Source organism: Mastigoproctus giganteus, chromosome 13, assembly GCF_048544385.1.
Source record: "Mastigoproctus giganteus isolate SK-2022 chromosome 13, ASM4854438v1, whole genome shotgun sequence".
Classification (NCBI taxonomy): domain Eukaryota; kingdom Metazoa; phylum Arthropoda; class Arachnida; order Uropygi; family Thelyphonidae; genus Mastigoproctus; species Mastigoproctus giganteus.
The window spans coordinates 41127458-41155108 of NC_143587.1; the positions used below are offsets into that span (position 1 = coordinate 41127458).

The following is a 27651-nucleotide window of genomic DNA, read 5'->3' on the forward strand; positions in this document are numbered from 1 at the left end:
TTGTTTGAGCAGTTAATTTTTTTTTTCTTTTGGATGTCGCTTACCTGCGTCTTCCTGATTTTGAATTTTGCAGCGAGATTGTGAACACTATTTTTTTGCCGATCATACGCATTAATGAGTTCGACTCATTTTTAAAGTTAAATGTTTACGAGAAGACATTGTGCACTTCACACGACACTGAACAAAACTGAAAACTGAAACTGAAAAGACGAAAGGCCGACCATATTCACCCCCTGCACACACCGAATTCATCAAACGTTTTACACGTGCCTTAAAATTCTTGAAAAAGGGTTTAGAACCGCGATGTAAACCTTGATAAAATCCAGAGAATCGGAAATAGAAAATAAACACACGATTGAGGCAATACGTGGAAGAAACATTCCTAGAAAAAGGGCCATGAGCTCGCCCGCTGTCCATTATGGGGAGATCAAATTAAGTGCTAATCTAAACGAAACAGTGCAGATTGCCTGTCCGCGTCCGTTACAGAGAATGTACGCTAGACAGAAGCTGCAAACACGTTAAAACCAATAGAGGTGAGTTGGGGAATTTGAAAATGTCCGTTGTAGAGAGATGTCCGTTAACGAGGTGTCCATTAGGAGAAGTTTCACTGTACAATGTGCTACTGTTCCAAAATTGTCATGGTTGATCACAAGTACGTCATCAATAAATCTGTAAAATGTAATATTGTCTGTGATGCTGCTTTCATAGTGGTGCAGGTAAAGGTTAGCCGTGGAGCATGAACTGCTAGAACCCATAGCTATCCCCCTGCATTGCATGTATATCTTATCTCCCATTAGTACATAGTTGCCTTTGACAGAGTTTGATGAGGTCATTCTAATATTGTTTGCTGCATTTTATGATATTGATATTATTGGTAGTATAGCAGGAGCACTTCTATAAAATTGCCATGTGCTATACGTGTCTTGGCATAGCCAAGATTTTTTTACTGATGCTGTTTGGTTTAGTGCCTATATGTTTGTATGTGTCATTGTGATTCAATTCCTCTTTGATAGCTTCAACGTAGTATTTTTTACATATAATGCTGAAGTTATTATTTGCCTTGTCTGTGCTTGTGATCATGAATTTGTTTTGTATTTCTTTTATTTTGCTGTTGAAGTTGCTCAGTTTAATTTGTTTATCTTGTTTATCATTTTTTTGTAGTGTTGTTTTCTTTGAAACTGTTCAATATGCTTTCAGTGGTGGTGTTTATCCAGTTTTGGAATGATTCTATTGGTTCGTTTTGTTTCTATGCGGTTTAATGCAAATTGTAATAGATCTGTGTATACCGATTTTCGTATGTTTTTCAAATTGACTGGGGTGTTTGGTCTGAATTTTGTACCCTTTTTCATGGTCTCTCTAAGTGCGTTATCTTCGATAATGCTGAGGTAGCCTGTAATTATATGGTTGTAATGTGTATTAATGAAGTCTTTATATTTACTTTCTTGGCAGCAACACGTTTAGCATTAGCATTAGCAGAGGCATATGATGCAAGAAAGCAAGCTTATGCAGCATCAGCCAAAAAAAAAATAAAAAACCCTTCCACTTCACCCCTCCGTTCATTCGAAATACCTCTCCAGCTGAGCCTTAAATTTATTTGGATATCAACTTCCTCAACAAGGGATGGAAGTCTCTATTTGAATTTATACCCTCTCAGATGATTATTAGGAGCAAGAGGCAGTATCCCACCAGCATTGAGCATGCTCAAACCATTCAAGGCTTTGTACACCTCTATCAGATCACCTCGCCGGTGCCTAGTCTCCAGACACTGTAATTTGCAAAACTTAAGCCTTTCTTCGTAAGAGCAACCCTTCGTTCCGTTCACTAACCTCGTTGCCCTTCTCTGTACTCGTTCCAGCAGCTCTACATTCATCTTGAAATGAAGCCTCCAGACCTGTATACAGTACTCAAGGTACGGCCTGACCATTGACTTATACAAGGGAATAATCGCCTCCCTATCCCTGCTAGAAAAATTCCTGTATATCATTGATAAGACACCATGAGCTACTCTTGCAGCCTGTCTGCACTGCTCAGAGAACTTCATATCTGCCTGCAAAATTACCCCCAGGTAATTTTCATTCTCTACCACTGTCAGCGTAGTACCACAGAGTTGATACGTTGCTCTGGGGTTGCTGTTTCCCATATGTACTTTACATTTATCAATGTTAAACTTCATTTGTCACCTCTCACCCCATCTGCTCAACCTTTCCAGATCCTGTTGCAGCAGTAGAGCGTCAGTAGCGCCCTTAACAACCCTGCCAACCTTTGTATCGTCTGCAAATTTGGACATTAAGCTTGATATACCATCATCGATATTATTTATAAATACAGAAAACAACAATTGTTTGTTTGTTATTTGGTTTTTAGGAGCATTAGCAACTAAGGCCATATTGCTCCGGGATATGCAGTGGTCATTCCCTGACCTTTCCGCATCCTCCGCATTTGGTGGTGACAGGCTCGAACCCCGGTCTAATCAAGAAGCGTGTGCTACGCACTGCTGCTCCTTCCCACCTGGCTACGGAGGCGCCCAGAAAACAACAATGGACCCAACACTGAACCCTGAGGGACTCCACTAATAACATTAGTCCACGATGAGCAGTGTCCATTAATTACCACTCTCTGTCTTCTGCCACTCAACCATCCCTTTATCCATAGCAACAATTTGCCACCAATGCCACACTGCTACAATTTGTGCATCAGTCTTCCATGTGCAACAGTATCAAAAGCCTTTCTAAGATCCAAATATATAATATCAAAGTTATTCCCTGAATCCAATTCTTTTGTGACTACATCATAGTATCCAATCAAATTGGTCAGGCAGGACCTTCCCTTAACAAAACCATGCTGTGTCTGAGCTATAACTGAATTCTTGTCAAGATGATCCTGCAGTGCTTCTTTAACCAGTGCTTCCATTAATTATCCTGGAACAGAAGTTAAACTCACAGGTCTATAATTATTTGTGTCAGCCTTTGATCCTCCTTTGTGAATTGGGGTTACATTTGCACATCTCCAGTCTGTGGGTACCTCCCCGAGTCCAATGAAGTCCTCTTAATTATGGCTAACGGATTATTTACTTCCTTTGCTGCCTCCTTTAATATAACTGGATAGATCCCATCCACCCCAGGTGCCTTTCTTGTATTTATCTTCAAAAATTTCTCCTCCACTTTACTCTCAATTATTACAAGATCATCTAGCTCACTGCCAGTGTTTACTTCATCTATGGCATTCCCCTTCCCTCACGTGTGAATGTAGATGTAAAATATTGATTTAGTTTGTTAGCTACCTAAGCAGGATCATGAACAGTTGAACCATCGATATCAAGTGGACCAATCTGATTCATCCCCTTTCCTTCTAGAGTTTACATAAGTAAACTCTAGAAGGAAAGGGGATGAATCAGATTGGCTGTTTTTCTTTGCATCCCTTGCCAAAGATTTCTCGTAATCTGCCTTCGCCTGCCTTACCTCCTTTGTAACTTGGTTACAGATCAACTTATATCTATCATAGGCTTCTTTAGGTTAATTTATATGTATCTCATGCATTTTCCTTCTCTGCCAAATGTCTCATTAGTTCATCTGACATCCATTTAGGCCTGAACCTTGAACAATATTTCTTAGTTGGTATGTAAAGCCTAGTAGCTTCCAAGATAAGTTCGTTGAATGCTTCCCGTTTTGTATTTGCTGTTGGTAACATCATCAGTTGGTCCCACTGTATAGAATTTAAATACTGTCTCAGACCATCGTAGTTGCCTTTACGAAAGCAATAACCCTTCCCTTTACCCCTGATGGTAGTTATCTCCTTGAGTAAATCCCACTTCAGCACACTGTGATCACTGCCACCTAGTGGTTCCTGTATCTGCAGATTCTTAATGCATGAAGAATCACTACTGATAATCAAATCAAGAGTACTGCTCCCTCTAGTTGCCTCCCGAACATGCTGATTTAGAAAACAATCATCCAATAAATCCACAAAAGCCTTGCTAGTGTGTGTGTGACCAACCCACAAATTCCAGTCAATATCTGGGAAATTAAATCCCCATTTTATAAGACTCTCTGATTTACTGGCCCACTCTATTTCACTGTACAGTTTCTTATTATAATTATCACAGTCATTAGGCCTATAGCACACTCCTACTCTCAATTTTGATCTCCCAATGCTTATGTCACACCAAACTGACTCGACACTGCACTGTCCAGCGATGTCGACTGGCTTCACTTCCTTGGATTTTATGTGTTTCTTAAGTAATAGCATAACCCCTCCTCCCTTCCTATCCTGTCTATCCTTTCTGTAGACGTTGTACTCCCCAAATTCCAGTATTGCATTACTTATATCTGTGTGACACCACTTCTCTGAAATCCCAACAATATCTGCCTTTGATGCTTTGAGCAATACCTCAAATTCATCAAATTTATTTACCAAACACCTAGCATTGTTATACATGCAAGTATACATGCACCTGTTCTTTTTCTTAGCTACCCTAACTTTACAAGGGAGTCACTGGGGTACAAGTTTACTTGTACCCCAATGACTCCCTTGTAAAGTTTACTTGTACAAGGGAGTTTACTTGTACCCCAATACTCCCAGCAGTCTCTGAAATATCCTGCATCATATTTTCCAAGCTGCTGCTCATTCCAATAGAAGCAGTGCAAGAATCACTTTCACCTCTGCCAGTGGCTACTATTAATCTATTAATCCTTGTATTCCCCCCAATCTAGCAGTTTTCCGACCCATCTAACACTGCCTCGATAGCATCAGCAAACATTCTTGCACCCTTTCTATTTAAGTGTATCCCATCCCTGTAGAAGCAGTCTCTCCTGTTAACAAGTACAGACCAGGCTGAAAAAAATTCTACCCCTTGAGCCTTGCACAATCTTTCCAGGGCCGAATTGAACAACAGGGATCTCATCATATACTCCTGCCTATCGTGTCTGGGCAGAATTGCAGACACTTTCAAATTCAAACCTAATTCACGGCTTTTTTTCAATAGTGGCCTGTACTTGTTAAGTAATTCCGCCGGTCTTCTACTCTTAATATCATTAATGCCAACGTGTACAACTATATCACCTTTTGTGCCATTAAAAGATGATATCCGCTCTACAACATCATCAACCTTTGCCCCTGGCAGACATACCCTGGTCCTGTTCCATCTATCCTTTTTACAAAGCATGTTTCCCATTTCCCTGACAATAGAGTCACCAACAACTACTAGTTCCTTTGGGACCAGCACATTCTGCCTTGGGGGTTGCCGCTGTGTTGCGTGATGCCCAAGTGCAAGCTCTGGCATTGGTGTGGGCAGCTGAGAGCTTGATGGGACTCTCACTTTTAATCCTTCGAGGGCATCCACCCTGTCCTTCAAGCTCTCATATAGGCCCACAACAATGCTGAGTTTTCGCCTGATTTCCTTACACTCCTTGCATCACGCGCACATACAAACACATTCCCGATGGCAGTATCATGTCCCATACCTGACTGCCCCACAAACATCAAGCAAATAGTGCATTTTAAAAGGCTGTGATTCAGAGGGCAACTGCCCCCCTCAGTTCTCCCCTGAGCCACAGCACTTCCATTAGCTTGAGCCTTTTGCTTTGCTGCTCTGGTCTGAATCATGATTTCGATTTAATTTCAATAAAATTTCAATTTCAGTACAAAATTAAAACCCTAAACTTGTATCCCAACACAGTTATAATGCTAAATTTATGTTTCAGTATCGAGTGTTATCTACGAAATCCCTTTATATAACTTCCGTATCAAGTTAAGTATTAATTGTTTATTTTTGCTAATTATTTATGTTACGCAATCTAAGTCGTTATATGTATATAGTTAAAAGTACAATTTAATTGACAATGAAGTTCAACAAGATTAATAGATTTACTGATTAATTGACAATATTATATTATGTACTATACTATACTAAGCTTATGCTATCTAGTTCGAGATATTTTGTATCGCGTGACAATGGCGGCAATTTACGAACGGTAAATCTACAGACACTTAAGTATCGATTAATTTCCAAATCTCGCTGTCTCAATTCAGAATAAACTAAGGATCCTGACTAGCTACTTACAGAAAATAATTTGATATAACCATTGGTTAATAAATTGGCTAAATATGGTTTAAAAAAAAGGCTCTCATTCAACAGAGCTGCAACTTGTAACACGTGGATTTGATACCCTTTCCGATACTAAGTAATACCTACAAAATCTCTATCTAAGTTGAACTTTAAACTAAGTATCGTAACTAGGAATATAACGCTACTCTAGAAAATAAGTTAATATGCCAATTTAAGCTAATAAAACAGAAAATAAATTAGAAAAAACTTCTCTGTTCCAGGAGCGGCAATAAGCTAAGTCCGCACAGGCTACTCTCGTTCTCAAAAACTTGGTCTTCTTCATTCATTTTATCTATCATGTTTTTGTAGTTGCAGATTGTTAATCTTATTAATTTGGGTGTTTTTAATGGGTAGGTAATTCTTATTATTATTTATGATGTTACTTATGCTTACCTTGTCATATGATTGGTTTAGGAATTTGATTAAGCAGTATTCTATTTTGGTGTGGACGGCATAATTTATGCATATTCTGAATTTAAATATGTCTTTGAGGGTACTGTTGAGGTGTTTGTTCTGTGTTTTTTGCTTTTGGTATACTTTATTTAGGGCTTTTAGCTTGCTTATTTTAATTGAAAATAGAGTGTATGTTTTTAATATTTATGGGATCAGTGTCCCATTCTATTAGGAGTTTTTCAAAGTCTGTTAGTGGTTTTTTTATAGTTGACTTTATTATACTCTTGTAATATTTTACCGTTTTTATTCCCGTTATTTTGCCAGTTTTTGCTGAGCTGAAAATTGGTGTAAGTACATTTATTGGGGCCCCGATAAATGCATCGCGTCTCGTGGTGGAACCTTCGAGCATCTGTTGTAACATCATGAAATGCATCCATCTCCTACTCCATTGTTAATATTATGTCAAATAAATATTTGCCACTAATTACTGTCCTCTGTCATTTCTGCTTCTTGTGCCTCTGCTGCTACTTTCCCGTGACATTTCCGGTTATGGGTTCCTATGCGATTCACATTCCTTTAGATGTTACCTACCTCCCCTAAACGTTTGTACCAATATTTTTGAGACACCCTGTATATATATATTTCTGAAATCAACATACAAAACTGAGTTAAAAACCCGCTATCAGTTTACAAACAATGAAAACCATGCAGACCGGTGTAATTTGTCTAGTTTTAATTTAACTTTATCCTAAACTACTCTCTTCCACATCAGATGGAAGTTTGTTTTAACAATCAAGTACCCCACTGGCTGAAAGCAAATTTCCACATATTTTTCCTGTGACATCCTTCCTCAATTTAAATTTATGCCACCTCGTCTGTTGTCTATGCAAGAGGAAGTTTTCCACCAAAGTTTAGCTTACACAATCCATTTAAAACCTTAAATACCTCAATCATATCTAGTTTTGGAGTGCCTAGTTTCTGGACCCTACAATTTACAAAACTGAAGCTTTTCTTGGTAAAAATACCTTTTAGTTTCCGTCACTATTCTCACTGCCCTTACCTGCACTCTTTCCAACAGATCCTTCCTCAAATGAGGTTTCCAGACCTGTATATAGCAATAAAGATGTGGCCTAACCACTAACCTAAGTATAATTACTTTCTTTTAACTGCTAGCATAATTCCTACATATCATGACAATACCTCATGAGCTGTTATAGTAACTTATTCGCACTGTCCAGAGAACTTCGTATCTGGCTACACAACTATCCCAAGGTTTTTTTTTTTTTTTCCATTCTCCACTTCTCTCAGTATTGTATTATTCAATATGTTATTCTGTCATTACTGCTACCAATATGCAGTATCTTGCATCTGTCAATGTTAAACTTCAATTGCCACCTCACAGCCCACTACAGATCAGATTTATAGATTTTGTTGCAGTCGAACACCCTGTTTATTGTCAATCAACCTGCCAACACCTTTGTATCATCTGCAAAATTAGGAATTAAGCCTGCTATGCCTTTATCAACAGTCTCCATAGCCAAGTGGTCAGGAGTAGAAGTGTAGTAGCACATGCTCTGAGTAGATCAGGGTTTAAGCCCCTGACTGCTAAATATGGTCAATCTGCCAACCCACACTGGAACAGCGTGGCAGATTATGGTCCATTTCCCTCAACATTAATTGTTTAGCAGGCTTCCATCCTGCAGTGGATTGATAACAGCTGCAGTTTGCTTTTCTTTTATGCCTTTATCAATATAATACATTAATTAATGTATTAGTGATTAATATCAATCACAGAAAGGATATATTAATCATTGAAAGTATATAAAATTCTATGGATATATTAATAACAAATGTAAAAACAGAAATATTACCATTTTGAATAGAAGCATCATATATTTTGAGAGCAAGAACTTCATCTGTATTATTTCTCAATACTGAATATTCTGTGGAATTTTCTTTGTTCACAACATGAATGCATCCATCTCCTTGTGTAGCAAAAAGCAACTTATCATTATAGACCACCAAAGCTGAAGGACGATTAAGTATAGAGGAAAATAAGATAGAAATTGTGTCTACCAGATGAGAATCCAGATCTAAGCTTTGTATAGTAGAGCTGCCAAGGTTTACCCAAAACACTTTATTTGGAATTGAGTTAAAATCTATGCTCAGGCCTATAAGGAGAAAAAAAAAACGAAAAATTAAAAACATTTAATAAAGATAAAAGCTATAAAAGATTAAAAATTTTCCATAGAGTATCATGATACAATTTTACTTTTATTTGAACAGAAAATATTCTCCATTCATTAACTATACTCAGGGCGAAAATAAATTTGCCTACACTAAAGAAACAGTTAAGCAAGGCACAGTTTATTTTGCTAAGGCTTGTGACAACACTTGGACTTGGTTCTATTGCATTAATTTGAACATCTTTAGAAATAAGGAATGTGTAAATGGTTTTTTACAGTGGGTTCAGAGAGAGTCTGTTGGAGGTCAGTGAAATTTTTAATGAAAAAAAATAATAATTTTTACAATCCTGTCATGTTAGTTTTGTTATTTTCAATGAAAGAGGTTCAGATAACATAAAAAAGTCTAGAATGTTGTGCCTTAATATATATTAAGAAATTTTAATATGAATTAATAAACTGTCGAGAATAGTGGTTGTCAAAGTCACACCACGGAACCCTGAGGTTCACAAAGAGACCCTAGAGGCTCTGAAAATATTCTTCTGATTTTTTATTTAATTTGTACACATTTATAACTTTTTTAAATTTATTGATTATTCTTATTTTTAAAGATATTAGAGTTCTGTCGATGATTCCTCTGGTTATCAGTGCATGGATGCTACAGTCTTTATCCCATTTGTTTAAATAAATAAAAAAATTAAAAAAAAAAAAAAAAGAAAAAAAGAGGCCTTAAATTAGTATTTTGAGTCTAACTGAAAATTTTTCCTGCTATCTCTCTGAATTAGCCAGCATATGGATTTTGATTTTTTTTTTTTTTTTTTGAAGATTTCCATGTGTTGGTTTCTCTACGGCCTACAAATTGATAAATGTGCCTCTGTATATAACAGTAGTTCAACTGATAAAAATGCTTCAATAATCAAAATTAAACTACTTTACTGGATTTCAAATGTGTGAAAATTTAGTGTTTGGGTAAGGATATGCGTCCATAATAATTGTACATATACTTCGTTTTGAAATCAAATTTCTTATATAGAGTCTGATATTGTTTTTAATTTTTCCATGTATGAATAAATGAAAGAAACAATTTGTTAGGCATTCTGAGAACAGTAATTACAATGATACTGTTTTTGTTGACAGGAAAATACACCAAAAACAACATCAACTTCTACAATAATTGCAATTCAAATAACTTAGAATTTAACAAGTTCCAAATTAAAGTGAAAATCCTTTATTATGAATGTGGCTTATAGAGAGATATCCAATATAATGAGCATTATTAATGTACCATCAGTTTCTTCTTCTTCTGGTATTATAACCCACGGTGGGTCTTAGCCTTCTCGACAATGTTCCACCAATAAGCCCTCCCAGAAGTCAAACTTCTCCAACTTCTTATTCTCGTGATCTTTAACTCTTTTTCTATGTCATCCATCCATATTTTTGTGGTCTTCCTCTCGCCCTCCTACCTATAGGTTTCCATTTCATTATATTCTTAGTTGTTCTGCTATTATCCATTCTCAGAACATATTCCAACCCGGCAAGTCTCTGGCTCTTCACAAATCTGACGATACCTGCACCCTGGAATAAGACAAGTTCATGGTTCATTCTGATCTACATCTTGTACGCTACTAGGTGGGTGTACCTAACAAAGTGGCAGCACAGTGGCAGTCACAATTGGTCTAGTGACACTTTTGTATATTCTTAAATTTAAATATCTGTTCACTACTCTGGATTTCAATAGTTTTTCATGTGCACAGAAACATCTGTTTCCACTCAGGATATGAGACTTAATTTCATTAGTAATAGAGTTGGACTGATTTATCTGTGAACCTAGGTAGGTAAAATTCTCAAATTTTCAAGATTATCTGCTGTTCTCCAGGCTTCCATATATTTTTTCATCACTTCATTTATTCTGAATTATCTTCTTTGTGCTTTACAATCCAGCCTGGCCATTGTTTTCTCTAGTGCTCTTTTAGTCCTACTAATAATAGCGACATCATCAGCACATGCGCAGACCTGCACAGTCTTTGTACATGTGTCCAGTCACTTCTAATTTTCTGAAAGCCACCTCCAAAACCAAGTTAAATAACACAGTAGAGAGAGTGCATTTCCTTGTCTAACCAGCATTAATGTTAAAGGGAATCATCAACTCGTCAATTCTCACTACTGCTTTAGAGCCAGTCAGGGTTGCTTTTATGAGCCTATCTTTGCAGGTATGCCCAAGAGAAGGAGATCAATTATCATTTCCTCTCTCGTTGTTGTTATTTGTTATTTTGGTTTTTAGGAGCATTAGCAACTAAGGCCATATTGCTCCGGGATATGCGGTGGTCATTCCCTGACCTTTCCGCATCCTCCATATTTGGTGGTGACGGGCTCGAACCCGGATCTAATCAAGAAGCGTGTGCTACGCACTGCTGCTCCTTCCCACCTGGCTATGGAGGCGCCTTTCCTCTCTCTGTTGAATCAATCAAAAGCATGCTTGAAATCTACACTTAGGTTATATAAGTGCATATTGTACTCGAATGCTTTTTCCTTATCTGCCTCAAAATGAAAATCTGGTCAGTTGTTGAGCGATTGGATCTGAAACTACACTGATATTCTCCAACGATTTTCTCTAAATATGCTGCCAATCTGTTATAAATAAGTACTGACAAAACCTTGTAAGTTACACTCAGTAATGTAATATCTCTATAGTTACAACAAAGCAGTTTATTTCGCTTCTTGTGAATCAGTCGTATGATTCCAAGTGATCATTCGTCGGGATTTTTTCCTCAGACCAAATAAATAAGTAGTATCAGATTATGCATTCTTATCCATAGTGTAACTCAACCATTATTCCACCAACTCCAGGTGATTTAAGTTCTTTAAGCACTTACTAACTTTTTGAATTTCTTTGAAGCTAGGGTGTTCAATGTATGGTTTTACTGTATAGTACAATAGCTGATTTGTTTAAGTATTATCTCCTGTCAAGATGCTCTTAAAATACTCATTCCACTGTTTCAGAACTTCCTTTCTCTCAGTCAGCAAATTTACTTTGCAATCTTTATATGCAGTAACTTTCAATCGGAATTCCTGTGTACTTTCTTTAATCTTCTTCTGAAACTTTACTTTCCTTCTTGTTGTAATGTTCCACCATTTCATTGACCTTCCTCCTCAAAGCCTCTTTCCTTTTCTTTCTACACATCCTAGCTGTGGCTATCAGTTTCTCCTTATAGTGGTCACTATTCGCTCTGCTATTCCACTGCAAATATTTCATCCTGGCTTGTCTCTTCAATTCTACTGCTTTTTGGCACTCATCATCTTACCATTTATCATCTCTCACTCCTGAGGTTTCACCCAAGGTTATGTGTGCTGCACCCAGAATTGCTTCCTCTATACAAATCCATTAGTCTTCAATCTTGACACTATTTTCCTGTTCTTGCACTCTTCAAGCCAACTCCGCCTGATGCTCCGTTTTGACAGGTGTCTATCTTTCAATTTCTCTATGTTCCACCACTTAGTTTTCTCAGTCTTTCCTCTTGCTACTAGGGCTATTTTATACTTCAGTCTGGCTCACACTAGAAAACGATCAGAATCAGAGATGGCACTCTGATTCTGATCGTTTTCTAGTCGAAGTAGAAAACGATCAGAATCGTTTTCTACTTCGACTAATTTGCAAAATTAGTCGAAGTAGAAGAAGTCGTAATTTGCAAAACTTAAGCCGAAGAAAGGCTTAAGTTTTGCAAATTACAGTGTCTGGAGACTAGGCACCAGCGAGGTGATCTGATAGAGGTGTACAAAGCCTTGAATGGTTTAAGCATGCTCAATGCTGATGGGATTCTTCCTCTAGCTCAGAAAAATCACCTGAGAGGGCATAAATTCAAATTGAGGAAAGACAGACGTGCGGAAATTTGCCTTTAGCCAGCGGGTGGTTGGTTGGTGGAACAGACTGCCATCCCTTGTGGTGGAGGTTGATAGCCTAAATAAGTTTAAGGCTCAGCTGGACAGGTATTTTGAACGAACAGAGGGGTGAAGTGGAAGTGGGGTTTTTTTTTTTTTTTTTTTTGGCTGATGCTGCATAAGCTTGCTTTCTTGCATCAAATGCCTCTACTAATGGTAATGGTAATGGTAATACACTCCAAAAAGAATGAACATTTTTAATTGCAGTAACCCACTTCTTAGAGACTAGTACATGATCGATCTGATTAGCCTGATTTGTACCAAGGATTTTTTCCATGTATCTTTATGAATATTCCTTCTTGGAAAGCGGGTATTCATGACCTTAACTTGTTGGAAGCAGCAAATTGTGCTACTCTAAGACCATTATTGTTTGTTCTTCGTGGAGGGTGTCTCCCAAACGGACCCATGAAAACTTCTTCCCTACCTAGTGTTATGATCAGTATATTAAACTGTACCATCAGTTTAATAATGTTAAATACAGAAAAACTGTACAGTTATAATAAGTAAATATAAATATGAAAATTTTTTCTATAACGAGTGCTTTGAATTGCAATAATAATTTTATTCATACAGGTTTCTACAAGTGTGCCTCTCTTAATTTTATATATTGATACAACTTGGCATGTGTGCTATTATTTTTTTTTTGTTCTTCAGAGCTATGGTCTCTTCTCCCATAATAAGCCCCACCTCACAGTCAATGCTCAGCCTCATAATAATGATATATAAGATGGTCTGCATGAGTTATGTGCAAACAAGAGAGAGAGAGAGAGAGAGAGAGAGAGAGAGAGAGAGAGAGAGAGAGAGAGAGGAAGGGAGAGAGAGAGTGAAGAAAATGAAGTAAATATAAATCACGTTCTACAATATATGAAAAAATGTAGAACTGCTTTGAAGTTCCATAAAAAGGACTTTACGTTACAAATTAAATTTAATTTTGTAGGTATAGAACAGTTTGTATTTACAGTAGCTAAGTAAAACATTAGTGATTTGATTAGTGTTTCTGGATCAGGTTCTGAATTAAAATAACAGATCACTAGTGATATTGTTACTATGCAGCTCAGAACAGTTAACTACATAACTGGACTTTCCGTTTAGAATAATTACTGATTTCTTTTAGACAATGTTGGGATTAATGTGAGAAGGTTGATTAACTCACGAAATAATCCGAATGAAAATGTTTGATACCAAAATCAAACAATGTTGCAGAAAGGGAAACTGACAGATTGAAACCTTCGGTCTAAACTGAAAGGACATTACTGCATTAAGGTGAGTACAGTGGTCTCAGACAGTTTTTAAATTCTGTACAGTGGGATCAACTGACGATGTTACCAACAGTAAATTCTAAGTGGGAAGCATTCAAGTAATTAATCGTGGATGCTACTAAAAGTTTCATACATATTAAGAAATATTGTTCAAGGCCTAAATGGTTATCAAATGAACTAATGAGACTCGTGAGGGAGAAGAAAAATGCATGGGATGCATATAAATTATTAAGCGACTCAGAAGCCTATGGCAGATATAAGCTAGTCTGTAATCAGGTCACAAAGGAGGTTAGGCAGATGAAGGCAGATTACGAGAAATCTTTGGCAAAAGATGCTAAGAAAAACAGCAAGGATTTCTTTACTTATATAAACTCTAAAAGGAAGGGGATGAATCTGATTGGTCCACTTGATATTGATGGTTCGATTGTTGATAATCCTGCTCAGATAGCAAACAAACTGAATGAGTATTTTGCATCTACATTCACACATGAGGAGTTATTAATGTTTGAAAATGGAAGAAGGTTATCAAATTGTAGCAGGGTGCTTAATGATTTTGTAATAACTGAGAGCAAAGTGGAGGAGAAATTGTTGAAGTTAAACATAAGAAAGGCACCTGGGGTGAATGGATCTATCCAGTTATATTAAAGGAGGCGGCAAAGAAACTAAGCAAACCCTTAGCCATAATTATGAGAGCATCCTTGGACTGAGGGGAGGTCCCCATGGACTGTAGATATGCAAATGTATCCCCAATTCACAAAGGGGGATTGAAGGGTGACACGAGTAATTACAGACCAGTTAGTTTAACTTCTGTTCAAGGTAAAATAATGGAGTCACTGGTTAAAGATGCATTGCAGGATCATCTAGACAAGAGTGCAGCAATAATTCAGACACAGCATGGGTTTGTTAAGGGAAAGTCTTGTCTGACAAATTTGATAGGATATTATGATGTGGTTACAAAGGAACTGGATGCAAAAAATAATTTTGATATCATATATTTGGATTTCAGGAAAGCTTTTGACACTGTTGCGCATGCAAGACTATTGTACAAATTGGAGTAGAATGGTATTAAGGGTAAGTTGCTACAATGGATCAAAGGATGGTTGAGTGGGAGAACACAGAGGGTGGTAATTAATGGGTGCTGCTCTTCGTGGACTAATGTTATTAGTGGAGTCCCACAGGGTTCGGTCTTGGGTCCTCTGTTGTTTTGTATATTTATCAATGATATTGATGAAGGTATATCAGGCTTAATATCGAAGTTTGCAGATGATACAAAGGTTGCAGGGTTGTTAATGACAGTAATGGCAGTGTGCTACTGCAACAGGATCTAGATAATTTGGGCAGATGGGCTAAGAAGTGGCAACTGAAGATTAACCTTGACAAATGCAAAGTACTGCATATGGGTAGAAGTAACCCCAGAGAAACGTACCAACTGTGTGGTACTACACTTAAGGTGGTAGAAAATGAAAAAGACCTGGGAGTAATTGTGCAGTCAGATATGAAGTTTCCTAAGCAATGCAGACAGGCTGCGAAGGCAGGTCATGGGGTTTTGTCAATGATATATAGGAATTTTGCTAGCAGGGAGAAGGAGGTAATTGTCCCTCTGTATAAGGCAATTGTCAGGCCACACCATGAGTACTGCATACAGGTCTGGAGGCCTCATTTTAGGAAGGATGTAGATTTGCTTGAGCATGTACAGAGAAGGGCAACAAGATTGGTGAGGGGAATGAAGGGGGATTTAGCCTCTTACCAAGAGAGGCTAAAGTTCTGCAAATTGCAGTGGCTGGAGACTAGGCACCTGCGAGGTGATCTGATTGAGGTGTATAAGGCCTTGAATGGGTTGAGTACAATGAATTCTGATGGGATCCTTCCGCTTGTTCAGATTACGAACCAAGGGGACATAAATTCAAATTTAAGAAAAGACAGATGTGTGGAGATTTGCCTTTAGCCAGCATGTGGTTAATTGCTGGAACAAAATTCCATCTGCCGTTGTGGAAGTTGATAGGTTAAATAAATTTAAGGGGAAACTGGACAGGCATTTGGAGGGAATGGTGTGATTTTTTTTTTTTTTTTTTGGCTGATGCTGCATAAGCTCATACACTTGCTTTCTTGCATCACATGCCACTACTACTATTATCACCAGAACGGGATATTGGAGACTTGGTATTTACAAAATCGCATCCTATAAGAAGGCTCCTAAAACATAATTTAATTTTATTATTAGTTGTTTTATATATTTATTATTTTAGAAATTTTTTTCCCTCAATTCATGATAAGATCTAGAAACTTATGTCATTGTTTTGCAATGATAGTGTATTTTAGTAAGATAATTTTTAGAACATTGATAATTTTAGAAAACAAGAATTTTAACTTACTAATAGGAGCAGTAAGTAAGTCATTATCTCTCGCAGAGGTCAGCAAGGTATAATTACTTCCATCCATATATGCCATACTAATCGAATGTTGATTTCCTCCATGGTCTGACCATAATAGAAGCCTAAAGTATATGGAAATTGGATATATATCCATGTGCAGTAGAATTTTTTTTTTTTTAATATATATATATCAGTGTAACTGGAATAAATAATATGACAATTTAACCAATATATCTAGTCTAAACGTATAAAATGATGGCACAACTGGAATAGATGTGTGTGTGTGTGTGTGTGTGTGCGCGTGTGCGTGCGTGCGTGCGTGTGTGCAAATTTAAATACAATTCGAACAAGAATAAGAAATACAATGATTAATCATGATTATTGTTCACATAACACAGAATAACCTGCAACAATGGGGAATGATGAGTGCTGTCAAATTTTTTCAGTTAGTTAAAGTTTAAATATGAGGAAGCTTGAAGCACACCAGTCAACTATCTGAAAATCCACATATCTGTAATCACTATTTTCTTATAAAAAAAAAAACTCAGCCTTTTCAATAGCATCTGAGAAGAAATAGGTATCCCTTCATCTGAAAATGAGGAAATGTCTTTTTTTCTGCCAATTATGCAACACCTTATCCATTTATCAAGATTAGGTTTGTTGGAAAGCACAACAGATTTTAACACTTTTGATGCTAGCTTCTCAAAAGTTTCAGAAAGAATTGTCTTCAGTCAACTGAGTATTGTCTTTTATTATTTGCACTGGCTCTCCTAATCCTAATCAATTTGGAGTTGTATACATCCAAAGGTGGTTTGATTAGGATCTCCTAATCAAACCAACTTTGGATGTATACAAATTGGATGTATACCATTGAGTGTATTCATTATTACTGAAAATGTTATTTATACCTGTTCACTTTTGGATTTATTACCTATATGCATCTATTACTAACTTTGGATCTATGTGACACTTTATTTATTATTACAGAAATTATTACTGAAATTTTCTCCAGTATCTGTTCACTTACAAGTAGTTAATTAATTCTTTCTGAAACTTCTATTAGGCCACCATTTTTGGACTACAGACTTTATTCTTGATCTACATTCATCTCTTAGGTCATTTCTATACTCTACATCTAAGGATATCATTTTCATATTTTTATGTGAATTATAATACCCTGGTTTGTAAAAAAATTTCTTTACATATTACACGGCTTTACTTATGCAACGTCCAACATTACTTAGGTATATAGTAGCCATACCATTTGGTCTACTTTCTATTAATTCTGACCTTCTGACCTACATTCATTCTATTTTTTACTTATAGCCATGACATCCATTTCACAACTTTCTGATTCACTGGACTAGTCACTTCTGTGTTTAATATATTTATTTTTATTTATAGACTGATATATTTTTTATTTTCTACATATCTTTTGTCTTTCTGTCTACAGAACACAATTATTCCAATCGCATATTTATATTACAATTAACGTTACAGATAGGCTTTCTCTTTTCCAATGCTCAACTATAGCGGTCACTAATTTCTCCTTTTTCACAGCTCTCTATTAAGTCCGTTATACTACTATAAATAATTATGTGCCTGTTGCATAGTCTATAATGTGGTACTGCTTTATACATTTATCAACTCAATTGAATATGTTTGCAGTATTTTTCCCACCTTCTTTACTTCCACTACACATTATTTGAAAATTCCAGGTATTATCTTTATACTTTATTTTCACATTTTACTTTTGGTTTTTGTTTCGGACTTTCTTGGCTCATATTTTTCAGCTTTAGATTTTTGCTTGCGCTGTCCTCTCTTCCTTATTCACAAGCATCTGGTATTAGAATCTTTTTCATACTAACTCTTACAAAGTCAAGGCCCTTACTACACGGATGGGCTTTTTATAATCCCAACTACCCTAGTGTGTTTAATATCTTTTTCTTTACTTTTTATCTTTTTACTTCTACCTTTTTCCCTATTCATAAAGCTATTAGTGCAATATAAGTGTGATACAAACATTCCAACTATCCTTAAGCTCTCGCTATTTTTGCCTCTATCTATTCAATTACACCTTTATCCTTTTGCTATTCTCAACTTAATCCCTTGCTGTATACCATTTGCTTGCTCTAAATTTTATAAAATTTATTCACTTTTTCCACTAAATTCCAATTCTAATTTACATTATATAATTTTTTTTTTAAACTGATGGAGAGACGGTCTTTCAGTCGTCGCCCCGTCTCACCTACATAACACACCCCACAATCCAGGCATTTCTGGGGGAGCATATGAATTCAATAAAGTCTGCAAACTATGGGAAGTCTGCCGTGGCAGAACACTTCTGGGAAAAGCAACATAAAATCTCCTCGGAGGATGCTGTCATCATGGATCATGAACACGGTTTCTGGGACCGTAAATGGCTTGAGAGTTTACGTATTGGGGCAGTTAGAAATTCCATTAATAGAGACAAGGGTGTATGCTTACATCCCCTCTTTGAAACCGTTGTTCTTGGGTGAGATGAACGGTTTCAGCTGGCGCGATCCCAAGCCATTTCTGGTTCCGGTGCATAAATGGGAAATTCCAGCCATATTCCCGAGGAACAATGTGATGAGTGCTGTGGATCTACTATTTAAAGATGTGCCACACAGCAGAAATATACCGTTGAGAAAGGAGATCGCTGTCTCTGAAAGCTACAGTTGTTACGGTATTTTATTAACTATTTTTATCATCATATTTTATTTTATATATATATTTTATTTTTCTTATTTTATTTTTATTTTTATTTTTATTTTTCTAATTGTTCAATATGAATAGTCCCAGCCTTGTAGGCCTATTTGGAGATAGATTTCTGCTATGCCCTTTTTTCGACCTATAGCTAAATTTGACCACCCATTTCTGATGATAGCTATCTCACATTCTATTTTATTTGTTTAATCATTCTGCATTACAGTTCCCTCACCCCTAATTGGCTTTGAAATTCAGCCTATAATTTTCTTAATTCATAATAGCATATAAGATATTCACATTCTTTCTCACTTTTTACAAACCTATAATACTTCCTATTTCTGCTAACCACACCCTTTTAGTTTTTGGCAATTTGTGTATTTTTCACTCCCATCTCTGCACCTTTATAAAAATTTATCAGACCTATCAATTCCTACATATACAGGGTGTTTCAAAAGTGATGGTCAATAATTTAAAGATGAACTGTACAGACTACAATATGCAAAAAAAGCTTAGTAAACATGGGTCCTTAAGTGAATTTTTTCGATATATTGCACATTTCTAGCTGGAATCCACCACTGACCAGGTGAACTGCAGAGTTGGGATCCACCACTGACTTGTTTGTTTAGGTTAGGTTATGCTCATTCTCTCCCTTTCCCCCCCCCCTCTCTCTCTCAATGCTCTGAGATGTAGCAGGCATACTAGTACTTGTCAAAGGATAGTCAACATGGAAAGACGTTACAGCAACGAAGAGTAGTTAAATCCTATGGATTTTTGTATCTGGGGTCATGAAAAAAGCTTGGTGTACACTTCTCACGTTAACACAGTTGGAGAATTGCAGCGTCAGTTTGGAGCCTTTTAGCAAATGAGAAATGACCCAGGAATGCCTGAGAGGATTCATAACTCAATGCAGAGAAGACTACAAAGCTACGTACGGATGCAAGGATAGCATTTTGAACACCTTTTGTAACATCCTGTAACATCTATAAAATTCTATGGTGTTGAAACCCAAAATTAAAAAAAATATTATCTTATGATTAATAAAACCATCCTTAGCAAAGGATCCACTTCTTTTTGTTAAACTAGTGCTCCCATAGTCAGTGGCAGATCTTAACAGAAAATGTGCATTATCTCAAAAATGGGTTCATTTGCAGCCCGATGTTCATTGGGACTTTTTTTCTTATTTTAGTTTGTACTTTTCACCTTTCAATTATTGACCATCATTTTTGAAACACCGTGTGTGTGTGTGTGTGTCACTTGAGGTCTTTACTGGCTTGATCTTTTATGTTCTAGATATCATTATGGTTTTCTTTTGACTTAGTTATTTAGTCGGTTAGGTGAGTTCTTTGACTGTTGTTTCTACATTTTCCTTTCGAGCCATCCATGCATGAAATGCCTGCATTATATGTTATCCCCACATTCATCACCTTTTGGAATTAACCTCTATTCCAAGGCTTTGGAATAGGACTTGGATGTCTGCCAGATGCAAACGTAGATGAAATTATAGATAGATATCTTTTAAGAGCAGAAAAGGCAATATTGTTGTACAGGTTGGCACTAATGATATTACGAGTAAGATATCTGAGGACTTGCATAAAAAGATTGATTAATTTATAGAAAAGGCTTAATTTGCTCTAGCTATAAGCTTTACTATAAATCTTCTAACTGTTAACTTGCATAACAAGTACAGGGCAATGTTGACAAAAAGTCGTAAGTTAGTATTAAATTTGAAAGTGTCTGCAATTCTGTCCAGACATAATAGGAGCGAGTATATGTAAAGAGCCTTGTCAATCAATTAGGCCCCAGAGATAATATGGAAGGCTCATGGGGTAGAAATTTTCTGTGTGGTCTGTGCTTGTTAATAGCAGAGAATTTTTACAGGGATGGGATACACTTGAAAAAAAGGGGTGCAAGAATATTTGCTAATGCTATTAAGAAAGTGATAGGTGGGTTCGAAAACTGTTAGCATGGGGAAGATACATAGATTAGTAGTTTAACTAGAGCCGCAGGCAGAGGTGAAAGTGATTCTTCCATTGCTACTGTTGGTACAAGCAGCAGCCTGGAAAGCATGGTGTCTAGGATTTCAAGCATGGTGGCTAGGATTTCAAGTGAATCACATGGAATGCATGAGCTGTATTAGGGTAACTTCAAGTAAGGACACATGCATGTATACTTGCATGTACCCTAATGCTAGGAGCATCGTAAATAAATTTGATTAATTTCTAGTACTGATTAAGTCATAGAATGCAGACACTATAGGAATAACAGAGATCTAGTGTCACTCAAACATAAGTGATGCTGAATTTGAATATGTGGAGTACAAGTACACAGGAAGAACAGCATTTGTGGAGAGATTATGAACTTAGTTAAGAAGAATATTAAGTCTACTGCATCCAGTTGACTTCGAGTCGAGTGACGAGTGCATTGTTGAATCAGTTTGGTGTATATAAGCGCTGTGAAAAAAAACAGAGTAGGAGAGTGTTATAGGCCTGATGACTATTATGAGTATACCAAATAGCCTATACAGGGAAATAAAGTGGGCCAGCAAATCAGAATGTCTCATAATGGGGAATTTTAACTTCCCAAATGTTGACTAGAATTTGTGGGTTTGTCACTCACATGCTAAAATGATTTTTTGTGATGTGTTGGATAACTGTTTTCTACAGCAGCATGTTAGAGAGGCAACAAGAGGAAGCAATACTCTTGATTTTGTTATCAGGAATGATTCTTCATGGATTAAGAAACTGCAGGTAAAACACCCAGTGGGTGGCAGCAATGACAGTGTATTAATGTGGAATTTAATTAAAGGCATAACTACTGTCAAGGGTACAGAGAAAGGCTTTTGCTTTAATAAAGGTGACTACAGTGATCTCAGATAGTTTCAAATTCTGTGAAGTTGGACCAACTGATGATGTTACCAACAGAAAATTCTAAATTCTAGGTGGTAGAATTGTGGTGAGAATTCTAGGTGGTAGAATTCTAGGTGGTAGAATTGTGGTGAGAGTCATCTACCACCTAGAAAATTCTAGGTGGTAGATGACTCTCATCAACCGGTGAAATACCACCACTTTGCTTATTGGAGGCTTGAAGTGGTGGAACCCATGTTTAGTCTCTAGAGCTAAGTTCCGGTCAACCCTTCCCTATCTCTTCCATCATGCAGTATGATTGATGACTTTTGAGGTTATGATGAACGTCGTGGCGAGATCCAATATTCCTTACATTTCGAGGGTACAGCTCTAAAACGGTTTTCGCAGGCCGGCCGCTAGTTAGTACACCGGACCGAACCTATTGGTAACTCTCTAGGAGGCTTCCGGATCAGCTAGTGTATAATCTTGCTACCTCTACTCTGCCAGATAGTGACTGGAGGGAGTCCGAGTAGTGTGTATGCGGGGAGCATTGTCGAGGCCACGTTATGTCAAGGATCTGGGTATATTCTTACCACATGTACGCCATATCCAAAAATTTCATTACTTCATACAGCATGTCCCACCCACTTTTTCTTACTATTGAATACACCATGAATTGTCAAACAAATAGAACAAGCTTATCTGCGAAAAGATCTAAACCTCCCAAGGATTTCCTAATTCATTTCACAAATATACGTGGTCTCAATTCTAATCTCAACGATGTCCATTTCCACTTGCAGTCTGCCAAACCCCATGTACTTTTTCTGACAGAATCTCAGTTATCGGTTGATTCAACTACTGCTCATCTCAGATGCCCAAATTATTCGCTGTATGATTCCTTTCGCCTCAAAGGTGGTACTTGTGCATATGTCCGTTCTGATATTCCCTGTCAGAGACTTGGCAATTTGGAATCTCCTCTCTTTGATCTTCTCTGGCTTAAAATCTCTCTACCTCATTGTGTCAAATTCATCTGTTGTCTCTACCGTTCTCCCAACTCCACTAATCACTTGGAGCTCTTTGACTTCCTCTCGTTGCAACTTGACTTTCTCCAGTCCAACTTTCCTAACAGTGAGGTAATTTTCCTTGGTGATTTTAATGTTCACAACTCCAGCTGGCTTCCGTTTTCTAGTCACACCGACCCAGCAGGTCGAGATGCTGAGGCTTTTGCAATTACTAATGACCTAGCACAGATTGTTCATTTACCTACAAGAATACCGGACAATCCGAATCATACAGCCAATACGCTTGATCTTTTTCTCACAAACAACCCTTCTAAGTACAAGGTCGAAGTGAGAGGTCCTTTAGGCACTTCAGATCACAACTTGGTGATTGTCTCTTCTCCAATGGAACCTTTATCTCATGGCTATTCCCAACCTCGTGTTGTTTGGCATTACAAGAATGCAAAATGGGATGACCTGCGAGACTTCTTTTCTTCTTTTCCTTGGTCGGATTACTGTTTCAAAACTCCTGATGTCAACGTTTGCTCAGATCGTGTCAGTGAAATTATTCTTGCAGGAATGGAATCCTTTATCCCACACTCCACTTTAAAATCTCGTCCTTTATCTAAACCTTGGTTTTCCAATAAATGTGCTAAGGCTGTTCAAGAGAAGAATGTTGCATATCGTAATTGGCTTGTTTCTAATTCTTCAGTTTCATTTTCTGCCTACACCAAAGCTCGCAACAATTGTAAAGCAGTTATTAATCAGTCCAAACTAGAGTTTGAACAGGCTAAGAGTAGAAAACTTGCTTCTTGCCCTAATGGTAGCCGAGCATTCTGGTCTCTTGCCAAAGCTATTGGCCGCAACTTTTGCCCATCTCTGCTTCCACCTCTGTCCAAACCAGATGGTTCTGCTGTCACTTCAGCCAAGGATAAAGCTGACCTGTTAGCATCCCATTTTTCTTCCAGCTCATGTATTAATGATCTTGGTAAAACGCCTCCCACCATTCCCAACACGGTCCATTCAATGCCTCCTGTGGTCTTCCGTCAAAAGGATATCAGAAGGATTTTGATGAATCTTGATGCTAAGAAAGCTCCAGGTCCTAATGGTATTTCTCCACTTGTTCTCAAAATCTGTGCTCCTGAACTTACTCCTACTCTTTGCCGCCTTTTTTCACTTTCTTATTCCAAAGGTGTTTTTCCTTCTGCTTGGAAATTTGCTCATATCCAGCCAGTTCCTAAAAAGGGTGACAAATCCCTCCCATCCAATTATCGTCCCATTGCAATTACTTCTACTCTTTCTAAAGTAATGGAGAAATCAATTAACCGCCAACTCTTAAACTACCTAGAAACCTTCCGTCTGATCAACGATCGCCAGTATGGATTCCGTCAGTGTCGATCCACTGGTGATATTCTGGCTTATGTTACCCATTTATGGACTACTTCAATGGAAAGGTTCGGTGAAACACAAGTAGTTGCTCTTGACATCTCAAAGGCTTTCGATCGTGTTTGGCATAAAGGTCTTCTAAACAAGCTTCCATCTTATGGTTTATCAACTGTTTTTAGTAATTGGTTATCCAGTTTTCTCTCAGATCGCTCACTGAGGGTGATGGTAGATGGCTCTCTGTCTTCTAACTTCTCCACTAATGCCGGTGTCCCCCAAGGTTCAGTTCTTTCCCCCACTCTTTTCCTCTTGTATATCAATGACCTTCTTCCATTGACTGGAAATCCTATCCATAGTTTTGCCGATGATAGCACATTGCATTCAACTTTCCATTTTGAGAAACCTTGCCCTGCTCAATCAGCTTCAACTTCTCGAAAATCTGCTACCAATTCCTTAAATGCCGATCTTCAGGTAATTCTCCAGTGGGGCAAAGACAACTTAGTTGATTTCAACCCTTCTAAAACTCAGTCTTGTCTTATATCTCGCAAAAAGGATTCTTCTGCTCCTATGCTTATCTTTAGTGACACTCCAATTTCTAGGCAAAAGGATATATCTCTTTTGGGGATTACCCTGACTTCTAATCTCTCTTGGCACAAGCACATTACAAATATTGCTTCCTCTGCATCTAAAAAACTTGGTTTTCTCTTTCGCTCTCGGCGTTACTTTTCTTCCAAACAGCTGCTCACTCTGTATAAATCGCAAATCCGCCCTGCCATGGAATATTGTTCCCACATTTGGGGTGGTGCCCCCAAAACCTCTCTCAGGCTTCTTGATTCCATTCAGAAGAGGGCAGTTAGGTTAATTAATGATTCATCTCTAACAGAGTCTCTCCACTCGCTTTCTCATAGACGTACTGTTTCTGCTGCATGCCTCTTCTACAGATATTTCCATGGGCACTGTTCTTCTGAATTGGCTTCTATAATTCCCGCTCTCTCTTTCAAAACAGTCCGAACACGTGCCGCCACCAGCCAACATCCATTTACTGTCCAACTTCAAACCCACAGAACCAACTTTTCATCTTCCTCATTTATTCATTCAACTGCCGTTTTCTGGAACAACCTTCCTTCATACGTATTTCCTGAAAATTACAATCTACAGAAGTTCAAGTCCAATGTCAACAAATATCTTCTTTCGTCTTCTCAACCTCCAACCCACGCACGGTACTAAGTACTATAGGTTCTAATACCTCTCGTGTTTGGGGTTCTCATAAAAAAAAAAAAAAAAAAATGGGAAGTAATCAAAGAAGCTACTAAGCTTTTTATACCAATGAAGAAATACTGTTCAAGACTTAGACCTAAATGGAGGTCAGATGAATTATTGAGACACATGGCAAATAAGAACAGAGTGTGGGATGCATAAAAATTATCAGGTGATACAGAAGCCTATGGTAGATATAAATTAGTCTGTAATCAAGTCACAAAGGAGGTTAGGCAAGCTAAGGCAGATTATGAGAAATCTCTGGCAAAGAATGGAAAGAAAAACGGCAAAGACTTCTATTCTTATATTAACAGTAGAAGGAAGGAGTTGAATTGTATTGGCCTACTTGATGTCAATGGGTTAACTGTTGATGACCCTGCTCAGGTTGCGGACAAATCGAATAAGCATTTTGCATCTACATTCACATGAGGAATTCTTTACAAAAAGGAATGCCAGAAGTTTATCAAACTCTAACGAGGAATTAAATGACTTTGTGATAACTGAAAGGCAAATCGAGGAGAAATTGTTGAAGGTGAACATAAAAATGGCATCTGTGGTGGGTGGAATCTATCCAATTATATTAAGAGAAGCAGCAAAGGAAGTGAGCTAAACCTTAGCCATAATTATAAGACCATCCTTGGATTCAGGGGAGCTGCTGATAGACTGGAGAAGTGTGAATATATCCCCAAGTAATTTACAGACCTGTTAGCTTAACATCTATTCCAGGGAAAATAATGGAATTACTGGTTAAAGAAGTAATGCAAGACCATTTGGATAGGCATGCAATTATACTGCAATCACAGCATGGATTTGTCAAGGGGTGGTCTTGTTTAAACAATCTGAACATAAAAGAACGCTTTAGAAACTAGAGCAATGTGGCATTAAAGGCAGGTAATGCTAGGGATAAAGGGATGGTTAAGTGAAAGAAGATAGAGTGGTTATCAATGGGAATTGCTCTATGTGGGCTAATGTTATTAACGGAGCTCCCTGGGATTCACTTTAGGAAGGATGTAGATCTGCTGGAATGGACAGAGAAGGACAACGAGACTGGTGAAAGGAGCAAAAGGGTGCTCTTACCTAGAAAGGCTTCAGTTCTGCAAATTGCAGCGTCTCGAAACCAGACACCTGTGGGGAGATCTGATTGAGGTGTTTAAAGCCTTGAATGGATTGATAAGTTGAATGTTAATGGTATTCTTCCATTTGCTGAGACTACACACATGAGAGGGTATAAATTCAAGATGAGCAAGGATGATTGCAGGACAGATGTGCAGAAGTTTGCCTTGAGCCAGCGGGTGGCTGATTGTTTAAATAGGCTTTCATCTGTTGTTGTGGAAGTGGATGGATTGAATAAATTCAAGGAAGAACTAAACAAATTCTTGGACAGTTGGGTGAGCTGGTTTTGTTTATTTTTTTTTTCTTTCTGCCTGATGCTATATAAGCTTGCTTTCTTGACTCATTTTCCATTACTACTACTACTACTACTACATTATTTGTAAAGGAAAAATGTTTATGGTGTTTGCCATACCCATCATGTGGTAGAAGCCAAAAGACCGTGATGGTGATGGTTACTTTTGTAATTTGAATTTAACTGAATTCCCAGTGAATAATAAGTATGATTGCTTATCTGAACCTGGATTCCGAGATGAGAGCAATCCCAGTATCTCCACAGCATGGACTTGCTCATCTGAACCTGGATTCGGAGATGAGAGCAATCTCAGTATCTCCACAGCATGCTGTAGAAGACAAAATGGAATTTGGTAAAGGTGCAATTAGCAGACCTGAGAACTTCAGCTAATCCTTAGTACACACCTGATAAAGAGACATTGAGCTTGAGATCATTACCAAAGGTGAGATGAGTGACCTCATTACAGATCTAATCCTCTCCAAAGATAAGAAGAACATCAAAGTGTCTCACTATTCCTGCTCAGATAGCAAACAAACTGAATGAGTATTTTGCATCTACATTCACACATGAGGAGTTATTAAGGTTTGAAAATGGCAGAAGGTAATCAAATTGTTGCAGGGTGTTTAATGATTTTGTATTAACTGAGAGCAAAGTGGAGGAGAAATTGTTGAAGTTAAACATAAGAAAGGAACATGGGGTGAATGGATCTATCCAGTTATATTAAAGGAGGCGGCAAAGCAACTAAGCAAACCCTTAGCCATAATTATGAGAGCATCCTTGGACTCAGGG

The 27651-nt window shown here is 37.5% G+C and overlaps 1 protein-coding gene across 1 annotated transcript in view; it reads right to left on the minus strand.

Annotated features, from left to right (window-relative positions):
• LOC150075985 (prolow-density lipoprotein receptor-related protein 1-like) overlaps positions 1 to 27651 on the minus strand; it is a 1358636-nt gene that overhangs the window by 893995 nt on the left and 436990 nt on the right. The window contains 2 exon segments of the mRNA XM_090387555.1: positions 8368 to 8667; positions 16247 to 16368. Coding sequence (XP_090243681.1) covers positions 8368 to 8667; positions 16247 to 16368 — 422 coding nt within the window.